Below are 27,777 nucleotides of genomic sequence, written 5' to 3'. Positions count from 1 at the left end.
TATCTTTCACTGAAATTAATAAAGTAATGTTACTAGAAGCTATATATATATATATATATATATATATATATATTCTTTTTTTTTTTTTTTTGGTACTTATGTATTATCGCAACCAGATTTTCGCGGTTGCGAATTTTTCACAGTTCAACAGAAACGAGTGCATGAAATTGGTGTGAAGAATTTTGGGACTGACATATTATGGGAAAAGTTATACCATACTGTGGAAAACACAGGTTTGCTTCACTATTGTTGGATGCATTTGAGGCACCGTTAGCAATGTTACAGCAGCATTCACACCAGTATCCAGAGAATGATTGCAACCATTACTGTAGGAGTCTGAGCAAGTCTGTTAAACAGACAATGAGTGCTTCCACACTGATCTAAAAGGGTATATGTAGATCACTGCTGTACTGCTGCAGCTAACGGCATGAAAGAAAAAAGAAAACAGTTTAATTTTTTTTTTTAAATGCTATCTATGCTTCTGATCACAGCTTACCTCGGTTTTTAACTCTGTTGCCTTATCATGTCTGAACCACAACTGTCCAGCAGTCCATCATGTTTTATCCGAGGCATCCACAACACTTTGAATAACACTTTTTACCATGTTTCATGTACTTGTTTCTCTTTAAGTATGCAAAATGTGTCCTTGACAGATTATGTGTGCTACAGTTACACGGTGTACTTCCTGACTCACTTTCCCTTCGATAACATTGATTTGAGAAATGCAGTGGTCGTCAAGCAGTTACAAGAGCAAAGAGGTACGTATGTCCACAGTACAAAGTTGCACCCTTACTCCTCTTCCTGGATCATACCCCCTGTGACAGACTAATGATTATTTCTTTACAGACCCCTTTTCAGGTTAGGAGACCTGTTTCCACACACACACAACGAACTATGGCAGTGCGGAAATCTGGTTGCGATAATACGTAAGTACCTTTTTGGTACTTACGAAATACCATTTTTTTTTTTTTTTTTTTACACTGGACAGCAACAGTTAATACTTGTTAGAATTGGAGCTTTGGCCAAAATGTGCATATATGGAGATCAGGAGAGTTTGTTTTCCTAAAAAGATAGTACTTTATGGTTTTATCTAGCTAGCTATCTGTCTAAATATCTGTCTGTCTATCTTGCGATCTTTCGGTCTGTCTGACTACCTATCTATCTTTCTATCTACTTGTTTTTTGCTGGGAGAACAACCTTTATCTTTCACTCTCTGCTTTAAACAAGCATGCCATTAAATCAGTTTTTCAATTGTTTAATTTTGCAAAAATGCCCCGTTTACTCCTGTCAGTCCTATATTATTTGTAATGTATATATGTGAACCATTTCTTTAAGCATTGCCACATTTCAGTTCCAATAAAGTTATTCTATAGACATTAATGATGATGTGTAGGTCTGGGTCTGGTACCACAGAAATTATAATGGAAATAAAAAAGAGAAAGTGAAGTCAAATGAAAGTAAGAGGAAATGAGGGAGCCATAGATAACAGAAGATGATGTTCATTGTGTATTCACCTTTAACAATAATACAGATATTATTCTATCATTTCAACATCCTGATGGTAAAATTATGTAGTGTTTGTTTGTGTTTCTAAACTAAAATCCAAAACGTGAATCAGGAGCACTTGTGGGAAATATTTGATTTTTAGATTAACCATGTTATGAAACACATCGAAAGGTAATTTTTAATGACAGATGTGAACACATCTTTCAGGTACACTGCTTTTCTCTGTAAATGACAATCTTGCTGTTGTCTGCCACAGCACAATTGTAACAATATGTTTATAGTACTTTGCTAACAATTTTAACTTATGTCTTCAGAATTATTCATAATATTTAGTATGAGCTTACAGATAAAATGACTTTGCCATTAAATAAAGTCATACATTAGCACAAACTGGTGTTACAACACTGTGTGATTAACCTTTTTTTAATATCTTTAGCTTGAAAGTGCAGCAAAGCTGAATCGGTTTGTCTCTGTTCATAAACTGCCAAAATCATATGAAGATGTCAAGGCAAAAACAAACTGCAGTGTGTCTGGATGGGGAATAACGGACAATACTAAAAGAAAATCATCTGATGTGCTCAGAGAAGTGAATGTTACAATAATTGATCGAAGAATCTGCAAAGGTTCTAAGTACTGGGGTCTGTTAATAACTATGGACATGCTCTGTGCGGGAGATGCAGACGGTAAAAAAGATTCATGTGAAGTAAGTAGAGCACCAATTATACTGTGAGTTCACAGCCATTTGTACATTTATTTATTTACCAAAACAGACTGCATTGCAGATATAGCCTGAATGTGGGACCTTGTTCAAAATATTTTGCATATGTTTTTGTCTTCATGGCTACTGGCTGTGATCTATCAAGGGTGCAGAGAATGCTGCAATCCCAGTGGTGTGAGGCTTTAGCTTCATCCATCCAGTTTTGGGCTGCCTCTAATTCAGAAGTGGACGCTAACTGACCTATGGCTGTGGAACTTTGTGGCATCTCCAATTACTGACTTCAGTGGTCACTTCATGTATCAGTATACAATGAGGTTATTTTATTTTCTAAAGCTGTAACTACACCTTTAGGTGGCTGACATGAGCAACCACATCACTTCAGGGGTATACAACGTCTGCTCTCCTCACACACACACATGCATTAATAATACTACATTTACTGACTTGGCAATACCAAACACGTGTCTCTGGTCTGACTATATTGGGTACTGTGCAAGTATCTGTTTGTCTGATGGCACTTAGCCAGATGAAGCCACCTCTGTCTTTTCCCTTTGGCTAGATCAGGCGACATCAGATACTCACTTTTATCTTCCCCTTTTGTGACTGTTTCAATGTCTGAGCTGCTAAACAAACATGGGTAATTTTTTGTGATAGTCAAGACTCTCTCCTTTTGTGCAATAAAGCCATGCCTGTGATCGGGTTCACAATATTTAACTGAAATTATCAAACACAGTACAGAAGTGATTCTGATATGCAGCACTGTAATACATGGAATTTGTAATTGTTCTTTACATTTGAAGTATTTAGCAACTACAAAACATAAGGCACAATCTGAATGCATGGCTTAGGAACAAGGTAAAACTAAGCTTGGTTGTCAGCAGCAATTGTTACAAGAATATAAGAGTAATACAGTCATATGAGCTGTTGAGAAACAAGATGAAAGGTAAAAATTACTAACACTGATTTTAATTGAATCTAATTTTATCTAAATTACACAGTTTTATCTTAATGTTATTGGTAGTTGTACTCATTGCTATACTGACCAATCAAAATCACTGTTTCATTAATGAACCGTCTGCTCCATTAATATACATCTTTTCCCACCTTATTGTCTTTCCAGCTGTTATATAGCCTTTGCATTCTCACAAACTCTTAAATTATCTATGAAGTCATAAGAGTAAACCTGGTCTAGGACATTCCACTGATGTCAGCATGTGCAACTTAGAATTTTATAAGAAAATGAGTCAAAATATCAAACTGATTATTGTTAAATTGCTAGAAAATGTTAGAAGCAAAGTTTAATGCATCCATCTTTCTGGGACTGTACCACAATATCTCTCAACTTACTAGTGGGAGGTTGGTATAATGGTTTAGCTGTTTACCTTACAGACACGAGTTGTAGGTTTTGATTCTTACATGGGGTAATTGGCTAGGCTTAAAATGGTCCACAAGGGTAGTTTGCCTAGTACTAACCTATGAACCTGTAAGAGATTTATCTATTTGCAGTAACCACAATTGAACTGGGATTGTTTTGGTCAAGTATACAAATGCAGTGCTTGCTCATTTGTACTTTCCTTAGTTTACTATCACCATACTCCCCAAGAGAAAAAACATGGCAGTGATTATGGTATTATGCTGCAAACATATAGACATGGAAATGACACTGCATTCTCCACTTAAATAGTATGTTACATCACTGAAGTTAGATATTTTTGTAGTAGTATAATGGACTATGAGATATATCTTTTTGCCTTATGCTTCGTACTGTATTAGATACAAAGAAAAGCAACTTTATAATGACAGATTCAGGTAAAAAAAGGAAATCATGTGACTCACTATAAAATTGACCCCAAGTTCTCTGAATGTTTTCATTGCACTGTTGGTAATGGCTACCTCCTTTGCAGCTGATTTTAGTTTCATTACACCAATGCTTTAAGGTGAGCAGTTCCTGAGAAAAGAAATATGCTTGTTATGTTCTAACAGAAACATATGACATTTTACTCAGTCGTGTGGAATAAGATAGTAACACACTAGATTGTAGGGTTCAAGTCCTCTTATACACATGCCTTTCACAATAAAATGGTTACTTCCTTAACACACACTCACACACACACACACACACACACACACACACATGCGCACACAGACACACACACACAGGTGCACACACACACACACACACACGCACACACACACTCACACTCACACACACACACAGACACACTCACACACGCGCACACAGACACACACACACACAGGTGCACACACACACACACACACACACACACACACACACACACACACACACACACACACACACACACACACACACACACTGACTGCTGCATCATCTCTTCCCACTTTAAAACAACTTTCTTCAGGTTTCTCCCATTTGATTCCATACATCTGGAATGTAAACTATCCATGCCTTCTGTGTATTCGCAGATCTCTTTCATATCATTAGCTTCCCTCCTGTCTGTTAATAATTGTTTTGGAAAATCTCCATAAGTGTTGGATATTTTTGTTGCCTGATTCTGCTCCCATTCATAATAATCTGATAACCTTATATAGCAAAAGGCACCAGATACACACATTGCATGTGTGTTCTAATCTGTGACCTATACAGTGACAGAAGGAAGGACTATATCTGATCAGCCTGGAATTACAGTCCAACATTTTGTTATGTTTTACTTCTGCAATTGAATGAGTCATAGCCTGTATCATGTGTTCTGATTGATGCATACTGTCTTTGTTGTTTGACTGGACATGTTGTGACTTAATTGTTGTCACCATCAATGTCATCATTTTGTAAACCACCTGTGTTGTGCTGGTCTCAGTAGTAGAAAGCTGAGGATGGTACATAGTCTTTCCTATCATCTATCTATCTATCTATCTATCTATCTATCTATCTATCTATCTATCTATCTATCTATCTATCTATCTATCTATCTATCTATCTATCTATCTATCTATCTATCTATCTATCTATCTATCTGTCTATTTATCGATCTCTCTAGGTTAGGTTCATAAGTTCATTGGAGTTTACTAGGCTACTGACAGCAAGGGCTTATTTAAGCCTAGCCATACAACTCAAATCTCTGACAAGTTCTGGTATCCTTAATAATTGCAGCAGGGGCTTGGGAGATGAAAGATTTGAGCAGCAGCCAGGGAGATGAACAATTTACAGGCTGCCTGTGTCCATTAGAGACATAGGTGCCAAACCAGGGATGAATTTCCTGTTCTCCATCCAATTGTCCAAGTTACACTTGAATTGGGTTAGGGAAGAACTCTGCTTCACATAGATGGGGCTCCTGTTCCAGAGAAGTGGTAGTCTCTGGAATACATACCTGTCTCCAGTAGGTCCTATTTATATCACAGACAAGGTTTAAGTCTTTAGAATGGGTAATTCTGCTGCTGTTTCCTTTGTGAAAATGCAGGATGTCCATCACAGTGGGGTCTGACAATGCCTTGTATGTTCATAGGTTCATAGGTTCATAGGTTCATACTAGGCTATCTGCCCTAGGGCATTTATAAGCCTAGCCAGAGTGTGTTTGGCTTTCGACACCCATTTTAAATTAATTTTGCTATGCCCTTTTTCGAGGTTAGTATACTGTGCCTCTGTCTAACAGTGACACAGAAGTGATACCCGGGGTAAACCTACGATCCCCCATCCACTCATCAAGATTCTTCTTGAAGAGAGTCAATGAGGGACTCTGCCTAACCTGGACTGGGATTTTATTCCAGAGAGAAGGGAGCCTCTGGGTTATGAATCTGTCCCTCCAGCATGTCCTATTTATTTCAGTGCTGAGGTTCAAGTCTCTCGAGCACGTAGCTCGATGGGATTTGGATTTTCTGAGGTGCAGCATGTCCATTAATTCCGGGTTGGACATGGCTTTATACGTCAGGCACAGATCGCCTCTGAGCAGGCGGTATGCCATTGAGTAGAGCTGGAGTTTCTTTAACCGGGCAGCATATGGCATCTGTTTGAGCCCTTTGATCCTCTTGGTGAGGTACTTTTGGGGTCTTTCCAGTTGCTGCAGGTGTCTGGTAAGGTACATCCCAAAAGGGGCATTGTACTCAATTATGGGCCTGATGAGGGATGAGTAAAGATGCACGATGACCTCCCTGATCTAGATGTGAATCCCTTCATGATTAGGTGGGCTATATAAAATGTTTTTCTAACCACTTTGGCCACGTGGTTGTCAAATGAGAGATTGCTATCAACTTGGGTCCCCAGGTCCCTAACTACTTCTTCTGTACTTAATGGATTACCACCTATGTGGTAATTTGTGGGCACTTTGTTTTTGCCAAAGGGGATGACTATACACTTTTTGGCGTTTAGCTTGAGGCCATGGCTCTGGCACCAGTTGTCTGTTTCTATGAGGCCCTTTTGGAGGATGCTTGTGTCGGCTGGAGAGTCGATTATAGCGCCCAGTTTGCAGTCATCTGCGAACTTGGTCAGCCACAGTCCTTCCGTGTTGGCCCGTACCTCCGAGAAATATATACCGAACTGGAGAGGTCCCAGGACTGAGCCTTGTGGGACGCCACTTGTAACTAGTTTGGAGTCTGACATGGCTCCAGCAATTCTAACCATGTGGGCTCTGTCCTTGAGCCAGTTTGCAACCCATCTAGTGACATAGGGGGTTATATTTATATATATATGTCAGGCATAGATCTCACCTCAACAGCCTGTAGGTGTCAGAATAAATGGATAGGACCTTGATGCAGTCTGTATTGGACATGTTACTTACACCTTGTATTCATTTAGTGAGGAAGTTCTGTGGACATTCCAATTGTTGGATATGCCTGGTTAGGTACATACCAAAGGAGACATTGTACTCAATGATAAGTCTGATGAATGTCGAATACAGTGGAATGATGACTTCCTAGATGCCATACCTTTGTTTATAAGTTGCACAACATAGAATAATGTCCTCATTACTGTAGACACATGATGGTCAAAAGCTAGATTACTGTCTATGTGTGTCCCTAAGGCCCCGACTACTGGGTCAACTCTTAGAAGTGTGTTGTCAATATGACATTTATCAGGGGTGGATGACTTCCCAAAGGATACATTTATGCATTACTTTGCATTTAGTTTTAGTCCATGCCTCCGACACCAGTGATGTGTTTGTGTCAACCCTTCCTGGAGAACATTTCTGAAAGTTGGAGATTCAATGCCAGCTCCTAATTTGCTATTATCTGCAAATTGAGTCAGCCAGAGGTCACTGGCATTGGGGCCTTGACATCACAGAAGTAAATGCCAAATAGGAGCAGTTCTATGACTGACCCCTGAGGGATTCCACTTGTGACTGGACTTTGTAGAGGTGGACTCCCCCAGTTCTAACTTCCTGTGTCCTGTCTGTGACACAGCTGGCTAGCAACTGGGTGACATAAGAGTTTGTACTTAACCTCTTGCATTTGTCAGCAATGCCTGAGTGGGTGTCATATGCCTTGGCCAGGTCAAGGTAGGCAGTGTAAACCATTTTTCCCTCATTCATTGCTTTGGTGACCTTCTCAAAGAAGTCCATCAGGTTGTGTAGGCATGATCTCCCTTTGACAAAACCAAATTAGGTTGAGTCCAGTGTCTGGAGATTTCCTATGTCATTATTGATCATTTCTATGATAATTTTTCCATGGCTTTGCATATGAGACTAGTGAGACTTTTGGGTCAGTAGTTTCCAGAGCCTGTAGATGGCCCAACTTAGTGCAGAGGGATGACTGTTGTTGCTCTTCATTCATGAGGCACGAAGCCTGTTTGGAGACTACAGTTAAATAGCAATTCCAGGGGGGCTGATAGACCATATTTCATGCTATTTAAATGCATCTTGGGATATTGTCTTGACCAATAGATGCAGAGTTCTTGGCCTTAGAGAGAGCATTAAGGACCTGTTCCCTAATGATAGCAGGGGGAGTTAGATTTGATGGTATTTTCTGAGAGAAGGTTGAGGGGGAGAGAGGAGTAAAGTTGGAGCTGAATTTGTCAGCTAGTAGGTTTGCTATGTATTTTGGCTCAGTATAGGTGTCTCATAGGGTTATAGGATCATAAAAGGTTATTAGGCTAATGGCCCTGGGGTCCTTACAAGCCTAGCCAAGAGTTTATCTCCCAAAAAAGAAACCTCAATCATCCCTTGTCTATCCTGTCAGTGAGAGACACAGGTGGAAGCTCTTGGAAAAAATTTGTGGTTTCACATCCACTCATCAAGATTGCGCTTGAAGAGCTAAGCTAGGTACTCTGTTTGATGCATATGGGAAGTCTGTTCCAGAGACAAGGCAGCCTTTGGGAGACAAACCTGTCTCTCCAGCAGGTTTTGTTGATGTTGCATATTAGATTCAGGCCTTTTGAGTGGGTAATGCTTGAGGAGTTAGACTTAGGGATATGGAGCATCATTAGTAGGGCAGGGTCTAAGATTGCCTTGTAGGTGAGACACAGATCACCTTTGAGCAATCTGTACGATACAAAGTAGAGTGGTAGCAATTTGAGCCGGTCCACACAGGACAGGTGTTGGAGGCCATGGATTCTCTTTCTGAGGTATTTCTGTGCCCTTTCCAGTTGGTGCAAATATTGGGAGTGGTACATACCAAACAGGGTGTTATACTCAATTATTGGTCTAATGACAGAGGAGTATAGAGTGGTAATAACCTCCTTTTTTCTGGATGCAATACCTTTACTTATAAGATGAACCAAATAAAAGGCTTTTCTGACCACTGCCACTACATGATGGTTGCATGTGAGATTGTTATCAACCTGAATACCCAGATCTCTCACCACAGGTCATGTGTTTAGGGGGTTGCCGTTAATGTGGTAATCAGTAGGGACCATGTTTCTGCCGAATGGTATGATGATACATTTTTTTGCATTTAGCTTGAGGCCATGACTTTGGTACCAGTCATTAGTTGCTGTGTGACCCTCTTGCAGTATGTTATTTGGGGAGTCAATGACAGCACCTAACTTACAGTTGTCTGCAAACTTGGTCAGCTACAGATTTTTTGTCTTTGCCTGGACACCTGAGAAGTAGATGCCAAACAGTAGGCATTTCAGGACAGATCCCTTGGAAACTCCACTAGTGACAGGTCTGCTATCAGAGGAGGAGGTGCCTATTTAGACCATGAGGGTCATGTCGGTGAGCCAGTTGGCCACCCACTTGATGAGATAGGGTGTTTATTCCAAGTTTTGTTAGCTTTTCAATGATATCTGAGTGGAAGATTGTGTCAATGGCCTTGGCCAAGTCAAGATAAGCTGTATGCATGGACTTTGCCTCATCCAGGGTCATGGTGCCAGTCTCAAAGAAGTCAACCAGGTTCAACAGGCAAGATCTGCCCTTGATGAATCTGAACTGGGAGGGTTCAAGTGCTTGGAGACTGCCTATGTTCTTGTTTATAAAATCCATAATAATAAGCTGCATGGCTTTACAGATCAGACTTGTCAAGCTAATGAGGCGATAGTTTCCAGGGTCAGTAGTGGCATCATTGGGTCATAGGTTCATAGGTTGGTACTAGGCTATCGGCCCTAGGGCCTATACAAGCCTAGCCATAACAATTCCCTGGCTATTTCTTCCCACACTATTTACTTCCCTGGACCCCTATCTAGCAGGGAGACTGACATGATTCCCGGGGTGAATTTCCTTTCTCCCATCCAATCATCAAGGTTCCTTTTGAAGAGGGCCAAAGAGACACTCTGCTCGACATGTATGGACAGTCTATTCCAGAGTCTGGGGAGTCTCTAGGTCAGGAACCTATCCCTCCAGCATGCTTTGTTTATTGTGATGACAAAGTTTAGATCCCTGGGGCATGTGGCTCTGAGGGATTGGAATTTCTTTAAGTGTAGCATGTCCAACAGCTCTGGGTTTGACATGGCCTTGTATGTTAAGCAGAGATTGCCTCAGAGTAGATGATATGTGACAGAGTATAGCTGGAATTTTTTAAGATGGTCAGCATAGGGCATCTGCTTTAGGCCTGTGATTCTTTTAGTGAGGTATTTCTGTGGCCTTTCCAGTTGTTGCAGAATATTTGAAAGGTACACCTTTGTGCAAGGCGATGACAATGGCAGTTCTCCACTCTGCTGGAATGAAGCTTGTACTTAGGCTTTGGCTGAATAGGGTGCTCAATGGCGAAGCTAGTTCTTGCTGGAGAATGGAGCAGAATACAGCCTGGTATACTATCAGGTCCCATGGAAGCTGTGTTCTTTGCCTTGGATAGGGCCTTTAACACTTAATCTATGGAGATATGAGGTGTAGGACAACTATCAGGGATGTCGAAAGGGCCATGGTGGGGACAGGGGGGTGAAGTTTGCACTGAACCTATCTGCCAGCAGGTTGTCTAAGTCAACAGGATCAGTGTAAGTGATAATTCTGAATAAACCTGGCATTTGCCATGGAGATTCTTGACGTAACTGAAGAAGGCATTGTTGTTTCCCTTTGTTTCGGAGGCTAGTTTTGAGTCATAATTGGCTTTGGAGGTTTTCACTAGTAATTTAATTTGCTTGTTGAGGCTAAGGAGGAAGTTTTTCTAATTTGGAATTTGTTCCTTTTTACCCCTGGACAAGAGTTTCTTCCTTTTGTTGTAAAGCTTGTTGATAGAGGATGTCCACCAAACAGGTTTGTGTTTCCTTGAGGAGCAGGTTTTAGTTCTTTTGGGTATGGCTAAGTCCATGCAGTTGTGCTGGTGCTTGTATACTGCATTGGCTTACTGTTCAGCATAGTTGTCTGCATCCTCTGAGGGTGGCGGTGGTGTGAAGCTAAAGATACCCTCTCTTAGGAGGTTGCACTTAGCTTTTGAGAAGATTTTTAGCTTGATTACAGCTGGGGGTGGGGTGGAGGGGTTGGATGGGATAGAAACTTCGAACAAGTCAGTTGGAGGATCTGATCTCACCAGGGAAGAACATACTATGAGAGTGGTGCAGTGGTCACCCATGTTGGTGAGAACCAAGTCCAGAATGTTATCTCCCCTTGTGGGGCATGAGACGAGCTGGTCTAGTGCATTAGAACTGATGAAGTCAAGGAATCGTTGAGTGAATGCATTAGTGCAGGAATACTTCACCCATTCTATGGTGGGGTTGCTGAATTCACCAAGCATCAGGGTGTTAGGGGGTACCTTGATGGACGGAGTCCATTAACAATGAGCTCTGCACACAATTATGTACTGCCTTTGAGGTTGCACAGATAGCTAAATAATGCCCTGTGGATGTCCTTGGCCTGGGAGGACAAATTTACCTCATATTTATCTTTGGTAGACTTTATTTGTCCCCTGAGTTATTTGTTTAGTTTGATGAGAGTGCGTTTATCCTGCTGGGTGCTGCAACTTGTAATTTTTGCCATGATTTTCTTCCTTTTGTTATACAGCCTATTGATATTGTGATTCAACAAGGGTGGCTTTTTTTTTAGTTAGTTTGGTACTTCTTCCTGGTGGGTACGGCTGCTTTTATGCAGCTACTAGCATGCTTGTATAGGGTTTCTGTGAGCAGTTCCACTTAGACAGCAGTATTGTCAGGGTTTATGGGGTCTTGAATTTTTGCCACATTATCACTAGGAAGTTAGCCTTAGAGTAGTCCGTGAATATTCCAGGTTTAGCTGGGATTCCAGGTCTTATTTTTCCTTCAAAAAAGATCATTTTGTGTCCTGACTTTACCAGAGAAGACATTATACTAGGGGATACACAGCAATCTCCCATATTAGTGAGTTTCAGATCCAATATGGTTGCACCCATGGTTGGTGTATTGACAATCTGGTCCAGGGAGTTTGTGTTTACAAAATCCAGGAATCTCTGTGCATGTATGTTTGGTGTCATATATTATTCCCAGTTAATAGTGGGGTAATTAAAGTCACCCATGAATATGGTATTGGGTTGGATGTTGAGTGTTTCTAATAAGTTTAAATACATGGTATGGATTTCCTGGGTCATAGAGGGGGACCTATACCTTGCAAGGAAGTGATACTGGATTTGCCTATGGTGATTTGAACCTAGAGCAGAAAGCAAAACCAAACTAACCTTTCCCTCACAGCAAATTGTGGCAGAATCTGGGTGAGCTTTTCCAGTAAAGCCTTGGAATGTCTTATTTTATCTCTTAAACAGAGAAGGTTTAGTTCCTAGTTCCTCCCTCAGTCCACAGGTAATTAACCTTTTAAATCACCTGTTCTAATTTCTGTGTGACTCACTGTCTGTCTATCTATTTACTTATGATGAGTTTTTAAGTGCTTCAGTTCTAGGCATTTTACATAAAAAGTACAAACAGCAAATGATAAAAGGTAGCAGATCCATTTGAAACTGCATGAGATATAAATAAAAATAATATTATTAAATTAGAAAAATGAACATTCTAAATGGAGTTAAAGTGCCTCTTCTATGGTCCAGATAAGCTTTTCTATTGTGGTAGGCCTTCACAAACATCCTAAAGGAGACTCTTAGCCTCTTTGAAAATTGTTGAAGCGTAATTGATTCCCTAGGACTAAGTCAAGACAAGCAAGATATATCCTGCCAGGTGTCTCGACAGGTTGAATCGCCTAGCCAGTGAGAGCTTTCCCTGTGATACATTTGGTTAGGTACAATGGCTAAAGTAACATCCAGCTGTAAAGAAATATGGCTGTTGTGAATCCCCTGTGCTGAAAGAGAAGCACACACTGCCATGCCCACAACTTTAATAACCAAGCACATTGGGGGCAGAAGACATAATGAGTGTTGTACTCCATGTGCAGCACATGCTTATGTAACTACAACATGTGGAAGTGTGCTACAGCATAGAGGAAATCTTGCATGCTACTGCAATCACATTTATGATACAGTATGCATTTTAGGTAATATTCCCTAGACACTGTGCAGGGAGTAGTTGTCTGCACACACCAATTATAAATGCACTGCCCATTGTCCACTGCATTTTTACTGCCACTGACATGGCTACTGGCCAGTCTGCTGCTGATGCCTGCCATAATGCCTGCTGTCTCATGTTGCCTTGGAAGCCATGGACATTATTTCCCCGTCCATTTAGATATTTAAGTTGTGGGCCTGGGATCACACTCTTCTCTTTGCCCACAGGGAATTCACAACTTCCATATTTCTCTGCAGCTGAATGTCACTTCAACCATGTGTCACCAAACAAATGTACCACAGGGAAATGTCTCATTGTCTAGGCGCCTGAACCCATGTCCAGTCTGGTCAATGGAACAGCAGCAGTAGCAGCAACCCCTCAATTGGTGACCTTCTGCATCTAGCCAGGATATAGGGCCTCAGCAGAACTTTAAGTTAGGCAGCACCCAGACTATGAAGGCCAGAGTAGACAACAAATTAAGATTTTCAAGATACATCTAATCATGTCTGTAAGCAAAACAGGAGTAATATGATTAGAATAAAAGATAACTGTCAAATGTTAGCATCGGGATTTAGCACCTCCTGCAACTGGAGTGCATCACCATCTGTAAGGCCAAGGTACAGGGGCTTGGAGTAGTCCAGACATGAGACTACCAACACATTATCCATCATTGCCACATCTGAAGACAGAATAAACTGCTTAATTTTAATCATATTAATAATGAAAGAAATAAGATGTCTTAACAAAAGCTGAGAGCTGTTTCTTTATGTCAGCTTGTTGCCAAGAAGCTGACCCAACTCTTTAGCACAAAAAACTAATTCTAAATAATTCCTCTCAAAAGTTATTAAGGTATAAGCAAAGGAGAATGTGATGAATGGGCAGTGGCATAAAAAAACATGGTTTCTGACTAGTTTTGTTGGGTTACATTTAAGATCATTAAGTATTCTCCAGTGAGAGCATAAACTGAAACTGTCAGAGAGGACAGAAAAAAAAACAGGGAGAGGATCTTGAGAAAAGGTGAGGTAAAGATAAATATATATGACTGATAAATACCTACCTCGCAATTACCTCCCCTCAACAAAAACATTGGCTGAACAAGAAGGAAGCCAGAAAAAAATTCTGAGACATCCATGGTTCTTGTCTAGAGGACCAGGGAAATTAACTCCAAACCCCATCCTCTGTAACTGGCCTGAAAGACATGAGGTAAACTGCTTGAAAATGGAATTAATACAATCACAGCATTATTTTAGGCAATTAATATGGATCTTATGGTCCATAATATAAAAATGCACAGAAAGATCATTTTGTACCAAGACTGAATACAAACCACTGATCCTATAGCATCAAGAGGACAGTAACTACTTAAATGAGGGCATTGCTATACTGTTACTGGTTCTAAGATGGACATGATAAGGGACTAGCAGGCTATGACATTAAGGAATGAATGCATAATTTCCCATTAACCTTTTCAGTAAAGGTTAGAGAATGGGAGGTAATTTTCTAGTCAGAATAAAACATCATTTTTTAACAGTGAGATCAATGCCTTACTGAATGAATCTGGAAAAACATAGTCCCCACTGATGACCTTACAGTCTAGAAGTCAATCAACCTTAGCAGCTCAAGGCAGGATATAATCAGTCACATGGAGCTAGGGTGCATTCTCCAACAGATAATGCAGATAGATGAAATGACCTTCATGACCTCATCATCATCCATATAATTAATGTCAGTCTAGCCAAAATCTCTTGAATCCATGAGTGAATCAATAAGGTGCTTAAAGGATACATCTATGACAAAATGGCTTATGCATGATAATCTAAGAAAAAAAATTTCCAAATGGATGCACAGTCTGGGTTTCACAACCTACCAACCATCTAAAAGAGATCAGCTGGATGGCTCAGTTCAGCAGAAGTGTCACTGGACACAGAAAATGCTTTCTCATGGGATGTTTCCATCTGATAAATAGCATAATGCTAATCCAGGTTAAATGTATAGGTTATTACTGGGCGTGCAGTCCAAGTGACCACTGAGCCTACATTCCCAAAGCACTGGCTGGTTATGTGACGTGAGCAAATTTACACAGTACTAGCCAGATGAAGGCTGATGAAATCAAACCCTGCACCACAGGAAGTAGCTTAACAATGTAATCCCCTTGTTAACTGCAAGACTTATTTTCTAGAAGGCGCAGCTTCTGTTATTCACAGTCCAACATCTATCTCAGTCTTTGCAGTGGGTTACATGGACAAATCATGGTTCTTTCCATGTAACAGGCACAGAAGACATCTGATGGACCAAGACTGTCTTTAGCACCAATATGGCTACATTAGTTACTTCAGTGAGTGACTCTGGCTCGCCTGCACTGATCCTTTTCAGAAGGTAAGCAGGTGAGGGGCACAAATAGTCATCAAGTTGATTGTACTCACATCTCAGCATGTAACTTGATGTAACATGATAACTTGAGCAGGACAATAATGAAGTGAATCAGGTAGTGGTCAGTCCAATTGAGTGTTCCCAGCACCATTTTCCTGCTTTCAAGATCATGTTTTAATATGAAATCCAATGACTGACCAAATTTATGGGTAGTATTTATAACCATCTAAGTGAAACTGAATTTCTTTAAAAGACTTAGAAGCTCCATGGTAAATATGCATGTTCTTTCATTGACCTATGCATTAAAGTCACCCAATATTAGCTACCTACAGAACCTAAAAATTAGGTCTAGATGACAATTAAAGGACTTTTGCAGAAGAAATACCATGTGCTAACCTGGTGTATGATACACCAAGGGGAAGCTGAAGTTCACTCCTGCTGTAATGACGTACTCAGAGGACCTGAAAAGGTTCCAAAGCAGAAGAAAGAGAAATGGCCACCATACCCTGATGTATTTTTCCTTCCTTTCCTAGAGAAATAAATATGCTGAAGAGATGGGGGGGGGGTGGCAGAAGCCCTTGTTATACTATACTCCCATCTGGAAAATATGCAAAAAACATAATATCATTTCAAAACTGATTAGAATTAAAAGAAAATTAGCCAGAGGATTGTGGGTAACCTCTAGTTACCATTCTTTTGCAGAAAATTTCAGCCTCAAAATTGAAAATTTCATCATCTTTCGTTAGATTACTGATCCTTTTTATTTGGCCTTTGACAATGTTAACAAGAGTTGGTAGACAAGGTATTGGCTGAGGAAATTATCAAAAGAAAGAATACAACTACTGAAAAATTAAAGGATAAGATCCCTGTAGATTGCACTACAGCTCTAGCATTGCAAAATAGTACTGATTCCAACACCATTAAAGGTATAGTTAGAAGGAATTGGGGAATTCTCAAAGGAAATAGAGAAATTATTAAGTTAAATAAAAACAAAGTAGTTGAAGAGAGAAAAGGAATGGTAAAATGCTATAATTGCAATTACTGTCAGTATTTATATACTGACAGTAATGAAATTACACTTGGTAAATCATTAGTACAGGTCCCAGGTAGATTTACATGCAAATCTAAAAATGTTGTTTATTTATTAATATGTTTAGAATGTAGTTCATTTTACGTTGGAAGAACTAAAAGAGAATTATACAGAAGAATCTATGAGCACCATTATGCTATAAGTAAAGGTGATAGCAAGAATGTTATGGGGAAGCATTATGTTGAAAACAAATGCAAAATTAACTTTAAGTGTTTGGTTTTAGATTCAGTGCATCCTAATGTTAAAGCAATAAATATAGAAGAGGAATTATGGTGGCTGGAATACTGCTGGCAGGTTAGGACAAATGCTTGTTTTCCCCAGTACATAATACTAGAGAAGAATTCAAAATGTATTTAAAAAGGAAGGGACTGAAACATTAGCGAAGTTGTACAGAAGTATGTGTTAGCATTTTTATGTGGACTGTTGTTTTAAATAGCTATTGAACTTTTAATTGTTAATTATCAATTGTTTTAATTGACTACTATTTTAGTATTTAAACTGTGTGTTTTTATGGTTATAGCCATTAGTCTGAAGAAGTCTCTATTGTAGGAGACAAAAGCACTTACTTTTGGCTTGGAGTATCATTTCTATCTGTGGATTAAAGCTGAACTTTTATTTCTCCGTGCTGACATCATGTTCTTTGTTTTTGGGTGTTTACAAGTTAATAGCATGCAAATCTGCTGTGTTTTGAAAATGGAATTGTGACAGTAAGATTTTCACCTGGTCACTAAATAGTAACATTCTGACAAAAATGATGTTTTGCAGGAGGTTAATGAATATCTAAAACACTTAGAAGCTGAATCATTGCTTTCCAGTATCCCTTTAGATATACAATGGACAGCGACTAAAGCTGTCATTAGAGGAATACTTATCCAAAAAGCATCTTATTATAAAAAGAAAGAGAGTCTGTACATTAATAGCCTCACAAAAGAGTTTTAAAAAATTGACGCAGAGCTGCAAAAAGATTTTTCCGCTGATTTGGAAATTAAACTTCACGGAATTCAGAAGGAAATATATTTCTTCCACCAACAAAACTACTCTTTGAATTAAAGCTTCTACATAGATGCTGAGAATGGGCTCAAACTCCACCCAAGACTCTAGCAAGTCTAATAAATATCAAAGAAGGACCAAACTATATAAAGGACATAAAGTACAAAGGGAAAATCCTGTATAGAAATAGTGACATTGTAAATTCATTTGTAGATATTTACACGGAAATCTACAATCCCAAAACTCAATTCCAAAAAGAACAATACATAGACTTCCTCAATAAGCTTAATGTCCCAAAACTATCTTCCACACAAATTACCCATTTAAAAGCCCCTATAACACTAAATGAAATAACTGCAGCTATTAAAAAACTGAAACCTAATAAGGCACCAGGCCCTGATGGATTTACAGGTGAATTTTACAAAATTTTCTGCAGTAATCTTACAAAAATTCTACTTAGCTTGTATAATCATATCATATCAAAAGGGATTATGGACAAGTATATGAATAATTCCAAAACTATTTTCATCCCGAAACTGAACACTGACAAATCAAACCCTCTTAACTATAGGCCTATTGCCCTTATTAATGTAGATATAAAAATATTATCTACCATTTTTGCAAATAGAATTCAGAAGGTGATGGCGTCAATTATTTCTCCAGAGCAATTGGGTTTTATAAAGCAAAGACAACTTTGTGATAATACTCTCACTTTGCATAATTATTAATGTTCCTTTAAAAGGATAATCATCCAAGATACGCTTTAACGTTAGATTCAACTAAGGCCTTTGATAATGTGGATCTCAACTTCTTATATGTAACAATGGAATACTTTAATTTCCCAGATATGGTCATTAATACTATTAGGATGATGTATAAAAATGCCTCTACTTCCCTTTATATAAATAAAACATTATCAAATCCTATTAAAATTACAAATGGCACCAGACAGGGGTGTCCACTATCACCCTATTTTTTAACTTGTATCTTGAACCTTTTCTTATCTGGATCAAACAGATGACCTATCATCATATCCCAAAAATCTATAACATCGAAATAAAGTACTCGGCATTTGTAGATGACCTTAACATTTACTTTGAGCTTCCTAACACAGATCTCCAGAAAATTCGAAACTCTATTGATCTCTTTTCTAAAGTTGCTAACTATAAGCTTAACCCCACCAAATCATCCTGTTTTCCTTTGAATCCTAAGAAGCATTTAGAATACTACTTCCCCCTTACTGACATACCTCTTAAATATCCAATAAAGTATCCGGGTATGAACTTCACGCACTCTCATCAAGAACTTATGAAAACTAATCTTTATAAAGTTTGGGATCAAATAAATAATGATCTAACCAGATGGAAAAATATTAACCTTTCACTGTTATCAAAATCTGCTATTATCAAGATGAATATTCTACCTAGAATTCTTTTCCATTTAAACTCTGTTTTTCTTAATATTCCAAAAAATTTCTTTCGTAAAATGGAGACCACAATTTCTAAATTCTTATGGTTTCCTAAATCAACCAGAATAGCATATAGGAAATTAACTATCCCAAAAGCTAAGGGTGGATTAAGTCTTCCAGATTTCAGTCTTTATTATCAAATAATTACCGCAAGTCGGTTAATAAAAATAGCCAGTTATGATCCGTATGATGAATCTTTGTCTCCAATATGGGTCAAGATCTGGTATAACTATATACGTTCATTCAAAATTAATCCTCAATCTATCCCCTTTCTCACACCTGTTGGTGAATTTAACATTACATTTTTGCCTCTTCTAAAAAACAAAATTCTTATTTTTCATGATCTGATGAAATCCCTTAATTTGCAAAATACAATCCCCATTCTTCAACCCATACATCTGAATCCAAATTTAAAAATCAATAATAAAATGATTGGCCTATCTAACTTTCCTAGAAGGCTACAGTCTGGCATTTTTATAGTACAAAAATGCAGCAGAGGTTAAAACTTTATTTGGGGCTCCTAATAAATATGATCCTATTTTAAGACAACGCAGCTCACTTATAAAACAAAAAATCCTTAAATACACAGTTATGGAACAAGATATCCAATTAACACAATCAATCATCAATTTGCTCTCCCTAAAAAACAAAATGATCTCACATACTTATAAACTTGTGCTGTCCATTATACATAGTCATTCACTTTTATTTTCCAAATACTAGGATTCAATACAGGATGAAATCTGTAGCGAATCTAAGAATGAAGCAATCAGAAATACACTAAACTTGACCCCCTTCAAAAATCTAATTTACACACAGCTAATGATAAATAATAACTCTTACTACACCCCAGTTGTTTTACAAAAATTTGGATGTAATAAAAACTGAGCATGTCCTTTCTGCACTCTCCCTCATGTTGACATAATACACATGTTCTGGAGTTGTAAGACCATCTATAAACTCTGGTGCTCCCTCAGAATTCAATTAGAAAAAATGGGGTATGCAAAAACTACATTTTCTTGGCAAACTATGATCCTTAATATTGTTTCTATTCAAATCAAAGGTATTCGCCGTCATGTTCTTGTCTCAGTTTGTGCTCTCCTTAAATACTTCATTACTAAAAACTGGATCAACCCCTCAGCAATTTCATGGGAAAACTTTAAGGATATGGCAATAAAATATATATCAGTGCACAAAAATGTGCACGAATAGCAAAAAGAAAAAGAATCATTTTAAAAAATATTGGGAAAATCTCTTTGATCTAATCCAGAATAAGTAACATCCAGCAACATTTTTTTTATACATTTGCATTCCAAGCTGGATCCTTTTTGTACTAGGTATGGTCCAAAATGATTTGATAATGTAACCATTACACTTTACTAATTGTCTTATGTCATTTTATTCAGAGAGGTCCTCTGACATCCATGATGTAAATATATTGTAAATATGGTGTAAATAGGTTTTTAGGACATGTATAGTTTACTTTAGGTGGTGTACCCCCAAAATAGTTAATAGTGTATACTTTATATAATAGTATGTTATCTGATTAAAGTTATCCTCCTCTTGGGAGGCCTGATGTCTATTTGTATTATGTTTTTCTGGGGCACCCTAGTGAATGTTTTACCCGTTCAGGAGTAAGGTACTTGTTACAATAAGTGCTTGTCTATAAATCAAAACTTTTGGTTAACTGTTTGTATTAATTTAGAATGTACTTTACTTTCTTTTTCTTGGTTTGATGTACCTTACAAGTTCCTTATCTTGTATTTATTTTCATTTCATTTTTGTAAAAGTTTTAAAACTAATAAAAATATTTTTGAAAAAAAAACAAGGAGAAGCTAACAATAATGGAGACACAGAAAAAAAATACAAAAGGGGTGAGTGACAAATATATAAGGTAAAACTCTTACTGACCCATCATAACATGCAAAAGGATAGAGGAGATGAGGCAATAAGGGGAGGAGAGGGAAAGAGAAATAGGAGGGACATGTGAAAGGACACTGAATGGGGATACATGCAACAAGGAGAAAAGGGGGATCAGCAAAAAAATGTATATACATGACATGGGAAGGAGGGGTTTGGCCATATGCAGCAGAACAGGAAAGTCTGGAAGACATAAGTAAAGCAGAAGAAGAGAGATGACTAAGTGACATAAGTTGACAAATAAGGAGAAGCAATAGCTGAAAGAGAATGGGGGGCTAAGTTCATGGGTGCTATCATTGAAATGTTGAGGGATAACAACCCAATCTCAGGAGAGGAGAGGCTTAGCATATGTGAGAGCTTAAGAATAACTCATCCAGCCCAGAACTAACCTCAGGGAGGAGAAAGTGCTTCACAGCAGCAGGGTGACCATGGAATACTACAGGTAATGATCACAGTAGTAATATGGAGCATAGGAGGGGTACAACTCCCCATCAAGACACAAAATGTCCAGGGCAAACTAAAATGGCTAGGAGGGGATATAATACTTCTGCAAGAAACCAAACTAAGCTACACTAAAAGTGAGACAGTGAGAAAAGATGCTGTCCTTAGTGTAACCCAGAAAGGAGTAGATAACAAGGTGGTTAGGGGATGAGGGGATTGGCAGTACTATTCAGAAAGGGACTACAGGTAGCATCTAAACAAATAAAGAGAAGTGGACAAGGATAATAGATTATATGTCAAGGGAAAACATGGGGATGAGAAAAGATGGAGAACAGGAAACGTATTTGCTTTGAATAAGAATGGGGGATTATATTCAAACTTCTTTGAAGATCAGGTATAAGTAAAGGGAGATGAAGATGATATCACAGGAGGAGTCATACAGACCAGGGTAGGTACAGATTATTTGTAAAATGGGAACACAACAAGAAAAGGAATCAAGATCTGGAGGAAAACATGGCCAAAGGGGAATGGAAGGATATATGAAGGGAACTGCACCCAGAGAATAGGGAATTCACATTAAGTAGAAATTGTCTACACAAGCTAGCAGGTTAGATGGAATATCAGGAAAGGAGAACCTAATAGGGAATGTAAAATAAATAGAGATACGGGAGGAATGCATCTCAAACCATGCACCATTGCTACTGCAGATGAAGCTAGAACGAGACAAGGACAGGGAGACTGGATGATGATGGGTAAGTTAGAAGTAGAGAGACAAAGAAAGGAAGGAGTCAGGGACTCATGGAGTGGGAAAACATTAAAGCCACAGTGACGGAAAGGATAATAAGGGAGGAAGGATGGAACAGGATGTAAAATGATAGGGAGATCAAGGAACTAGAGATAACCCATAGAAATGCAGAAAAGAATATAGGAAGAAAGGGATGAAAGGGAAGAGTTGCAGATTCAGGAGACCAGAATAAAAACAGAATTGGAGAGCAGGGTAATGAAAGTGATAGATGTGGAGCATTGGTACTGGAAGGATTACTATGCAATAGTGGGTGAAGAACATGGAAAACACCCAATGAGAATATATAAAACAATGAGAGCATGACCAGATGTACCAAGAATAAAGGAATAATGAAAGATCAGATAAATCTTCCAGAAGTATTTCCAGCAAATGTACAAAGAACAGAAGATAGAACAGCCATCATAATGGAGGTCTGAGAATGGGGAGATTGGTGATGGGTACCAAATGGAAGAAGCCAGTGAGGGACATTGAAGAAAGAAATCATGAGAGAAGAGCTGTTGAAGGCAACAAGGATAAAGAAAAAACAGAAGGCTGGGGGTCTAGAGAGATACATAGTACAAGTCTACAAATGAGGGAGTTGATATATAGAACATGAGCTGAGGCCTCAGTGAGTATTAACAGGATGTGTGACATATTGGACTGAAAGAAATGAACCAGAGTAATGATGACATTAAAAAGGGGAGGGCTTAGGGAAGAGGTAAGCTGCTATATACCCATTTCACTCATAAATGTGGACAGGAAAATACTGGAAAACATACTAGCCAGGATGTTAGATAACATGGTCTCACAGATGATTCAAGTAGGACAAACCATTTTCATTGGGGAAAGGGTAGAGGACAGTGGAAATGAAAAATAAAAAACAAAGCTGGGTATGATTTTTTTGGTCTCCAGAAAGCCTGCAACACAGTTAGATGGGGATACCAGTGGGGAGTACTATTAACAAGAAACATGGGGTACAAATTTATAAGATGGGTGAAGGTAATGTGCACAAATCCAGAAACTGAGATAGTAAGAAATGTAGGCAGATCAAAACTGTGGGAGTATAAACTACAACCGGACAAGGGACTAGCCCTGTTTACACTAGCAGTGCATGAACTAGCTCTGGAGGTAAGGAAATAGGTAGTGCAATTAAAAGTGACCAGGGGTTTAGAATCACAATCTCTGCTACTCTTGGATGACTGTGTAATGCTGCTGTTGTATGTGTCAGCAATGAAGTTATTAGCAAAGTCTAAGGAGGCACCAGGGTTGTGCTGCAACAAGAAGTCATTGACAGTCAAGACTGGATCAGGCAAAGACAAAGGAGCTGGAGCAATACAAAATAAGAGTTCCCAAGATAAGTAGGAGTCTTAGTGGGGATCACAATCTCAAAAACAATACAGAAGAAACGAGAAAATAAGGATCAAATTTAATGGACTATGGACGTGGCAGTAGCAAGAAAGGGCGATGCAGTAAGAATGACAGTGTGGCCTATAATAACACACACTAATAAACTTGAAAGTAGTGTTAGTGGATGAAGGATTGGTGGAACTGCAGAATAATATAAACAGCTGCAGGAGAAAAATGGAATACAAAGACAAATGATTCCTAGATGTGGCAAGAAGATGTTTAAACAAAACAAGAACAAGGAAATGGAAGACAATCATGGGAACAATAGAAAGAGGTAGGGCACTATTATATTTTATTTGTTTGTCAGGGAGAGCATTGACCACCATGGACCTTTTTTCAAACTCGGCCTGGGGCAGTATCTGGTTAAGGGACTTGCTCAGAGTCACATAGTCAGGCAATGGAAAGTGAGAGAATCAAACCATGGGCCACTGGATCACAGGACATAGCTTGTTAACAACTACTTAATCCTCTGTGTCAAATGCCATGCAAATGCAAAAGAAGGAGACTAGGGAGATAGAACAATATTAAATGATTTACTGCTGGTGTAAATATAAATGGAGTGCATAATGCATGAGGATTGCATGGTATGGAAATAAAATAGGGAACCAATAAAGATTATAACAAAAATCCCTCCATGCCTGGTACTTGATCTTCATGGCACCTGACCCTTGTCCTTTGCCTGGTAGCTGGTAAGTCCACATCATTATGCCAAACAGCTTTCAGTGCAAAGACCAGACTAGTTGCAAGCATAACCTGAACACTAGGTTTTCACTGGAGAGCACCAATCCCAGATCTCAGTCCAGGGATGGATCCAGGTCTCTCTGTTTCAGTGGAAGATCTCATATTGTTTACATGAACAATTATAGGGGCATTCTGGGTAATTGTTTGTCTGCCCAGGTTCTCAGGCCTGTTTATGAAGAGTGACATTGCAAGAAGCACAACGTTCCAGACAATGCACTTCAAAGGATTTCAACATGCGTGTTGACCTATTTGCAGAGATTGCCTTACCTAGGCATAATGGCAGATATGAGTTTCTGATGAATACTGATTCACTATTTTTCACTGTCACAAAGGTCGATGTAGATATGGCTATTATGCTAAAATGCAACTTCAGATACATTGATAAGGCAGAGGTGATTAGTTCATACCCCTTTTCCACAAAAGTATAATACTAAAGTTTTAAACCTTGCATTAAATTTTCAGATCATAAGAGTGGACGTTGTGGATTCTTGATAAGAGATTTCAGGAGGGGTTGGATAGAGTTACAGACATCTTAAGTTATGATACCTGGAATGAAGCATCTAGTCCACTCATTAATATGTTTGCAATGGTGTTGAATATGCAATGAAAGGGCAGTTTCTGAGGATGGAAGGGATTTGGACAAAAGATGATTCACATCAGTTTAAGAGTTTATTTTGTATAAGTGGAGGCAATAAATACTTTGAAATCTGGCAAGCATCTAGTAGCAGTGGTTTATCATTTGTATTTTATAAAATGTTTTGTGATATCTTGACCCCACATCCAGCAGTGTTTTATAATAAATCTGTGGAGGAGAGAATCCTCCCAGAATCTTTTTCTAAGGTCTTGTTGGTGTTACTGTCCACCTCCCAGGGGGACAGGGCAGACAATAGGCATATCATTATTGGCACATTTCTTTGTTAAATGTTGATCCAAAGACTTTGGCTTTGATTTTGTCCAGAAGGGGATAGAAGTATTTGTCTAGGTTGTTACTTCCTTGTCAAATGGAATATTTTAAAGGATATACAGTGGAAGATAATTGCCAGTTAGAGTGTTAATGGTGGCTGCTTAAAAAGAAGGTTCAGATAAAGTGGAGGTGGTATTGTTTAATTTTCAAAAAGTTTTTGACTTTCTTGATAGTCCCTTTTTATTGCAGGTGTTAGAGGGGTTGGCTTGGGCAGCAATTTTCTTAAGCTGGATTAGGGCTGTGTACAGACAAGAGGAAATACCGTTGATAGTCAATGGTCAGCTTTCCAATGGTATTCTGGTAGGAAGGGGTACTAGTCTGGGATGCCCTTTATCACTGTTCATTCTTAAGATAGAAACACTAGCCCAGCATACTCATAGAGTTTCTCTGGGTGTGACTTGTGAATTGAAATTCTTTTGTATATTTGCAGATGACTGCATGCTGGTCACTAGTAGACTGGATTTGATTTTACCTCAGGTGATGGATATTTTTAAAAGGTTTAGCTGAACATCTAGTTTGGAATGCAGCTGGCTTAAAACATTGCAGCTTAGAGTTGGTAAAGTTGGTTTACCTAATTATGAAAATGGGATTTCAAGGAAGAGTAAAGCTAAATATTTGGGTTTGATGGTACTGGGGACTGAGACTGGTTTGATGTAAGATTTTATAACCAAGTACAGGCATTGTTAGAAAGATGCTCATTTAGAGTAACTACCTTGGTGGGTAGGATACATGTTATTTAGATGGTGATTCAATCTAGAATATTATATACAGATGTATTCCATAAGTTCATAAGTTCATAGGTAGGTGCTAGGCTATCTGCCTAAAGGCATTTATAAGCCTAGCTAGAATGTGTTGGCTTTCGCCACCCCCTTAGATTAGTTCCTTGTGTCTCTGTCCAGCAGAGCCACTGAAGTGATCCCCAGGGTAAGCTTTCTATTTCCCATCCACTCATCAAGGTTTCTCTTGAAGAGTGTTAGTGAGGAGCTCTGCCTAATATAGACTGGAATCTTGTTCCAAAGCATGGGAAGTCTCTGGGACAGGAATCGTTCCCTCCCGCACATCCTATTTATTGTTGTGGTGAGGTTTAGATCCCTAGAGCATGTGGCTCGAGGGGATATGGTTTTCTTTAGGTGGAGCATCTCCATCAGTTCTAGGTTGGACATGGCCTTGTACGTCAGGCAGAGATCACCTCTGAGTAGGTGGTATGCAACCGAGTACAGCTGGAGTTTCTTCAGTCGAGCTGCATAGGGCATTTGTTTGAGGCCAGTGATCCTCTTGGTGAGGTACTTCTGTGGTCTTTCCAGCTGTTGCAGGTGTCTTGTAAGGTACATCCAATATGGGGCAATGTACAATATGATGGGTCTGATGAGTGATGAGTAGAGGGACACAATGACCTCTTTTGATCTGGATGTGAACCCTTTTGTGATTAGGTGTGCCACATAGAAGGATTTTCTAACCACTTTGGCAATGTGATTATCAAAGGAGAAATTACTATCTAATTGGGTCCCCAGATCCCTTATTACATCTTCTGTATTTAGGGAACTACCACCTATGTGGTAGTTTGTGGGTACTTTGTTTTTTCCAAAGGGGATGACTATGCACTTTTTGGCATTTAGCTTGAGGCCATGATTTTGACACCAGGTATCTGTCTCAGTGACACCTTTTTGGAGGAGATCTGTGTCAGCTGGAGAGTCAATTATAGCCCCTAGTTTGCAGTTGTCTGTGAACGTGGTCAGCCAGAGTCCTCCAGTGTTGCCTGTACCTCTGAGAAGTATATGCCGAACAGGAGGGGTCCTAGGACTGAGCCCTGGGGAATGCCACTTGTAACTGGTTTAGAGTTGGACCTGGCTCCCGCAACTCTCACCATGTGGGTTCAGTCCATGAGCCAGTTGGCAACCCATCTTGTGATGTAGGGGTTTTTGTTCAGGCTTGTCTATAATACCAGAATGGGGAATGGTGTTGAAGGCCTTTGCGAGGTCTAGGTAGACTGTGTGTACCACCTTTCCCTCGTCTATAGCCTTGGTAACTGTCTCAAAGAAGTCCACCAGGTTTAGGAGGCATGATCTGCTTTTAACAAAGCTGAACTGGGTAGGGTCCAGTGTTTGGAGCTTCCCAATGTCTCTGCTGAGTTCCATGATGATGCGCTCCATAGCCTTGCAGACCAAGCTAGTCAGGCTTATAGGGCGATAGTTCCCGGGGTCTGTTGTGGCTCCACCTTTGTGGAGGGGAATAACCATTGCTGTGCACCACTCTATGGGTACATAGCCTGTGGAGAGGCTGAGTTTGAACAGTGTGTTTAGGTGAGGGTTTAGCTGAGTATGGTCACTCCATGGTTTGTCAAGTTGTAGGTAGTTTTTAACAGATTTCTGTGGGATGGGAAAGATAGTAAAGTATCAAAAGGGAGACTGAGCTTGCCTTGTAAATGGGGAGGAGGGTTGGGGAATTCAAGATAAATACATGTTGGCATCAGCAGCTTATAGGGATGAAGCTGAAGATATTGATATATTGATAAGGAAGAATGATGATGAGCGTGTATATGATAATAGCATTATAGAGAAGATTTTAAAGGTATTAACA

General features: G+C 39.2%; 1 protein-coding gene across 1 annotated transcript in view; it reads left to right on the top strand.

Moving 5' to 3' along the window:
• LOC122795639 (granzyme A-like) overlaps positions 1 to 27,777 on the top strand; it is a 292,143-nt gene that overhangs the window by 258,502 nt on the left and 5,864 nt on the right. The window contains exon 2 of the mRNA XM_044063910.1: positions 1,943 to 2,209. Within this exon, the coding sequence (XP_043919845.1) occupies positions 1,943 to 2,209 (267 nt within the window). The remainder of the gene's footprint in view (positions 1 to 1,942; positions 2,210 to 27,777) is intronic.

This window comes from Protopterus annectens, chromosome 2.part2 (assembly GCF_019279795.1).
Source record: "Protopterus annectens isolate FY-2018-M chromosome 2.part2, PAN1.0, whole genome shotgun sequence".
NCBI lineage: Eukaryota > Metazoa > Chordata > Ceratodontiformes > Protopteridae > Protopterus > Protopterus annectens.
Note: the sequence above shows the minus strand (reverse complement) of the source record. Positions and strands in the feature narration are given on the sequence as shown.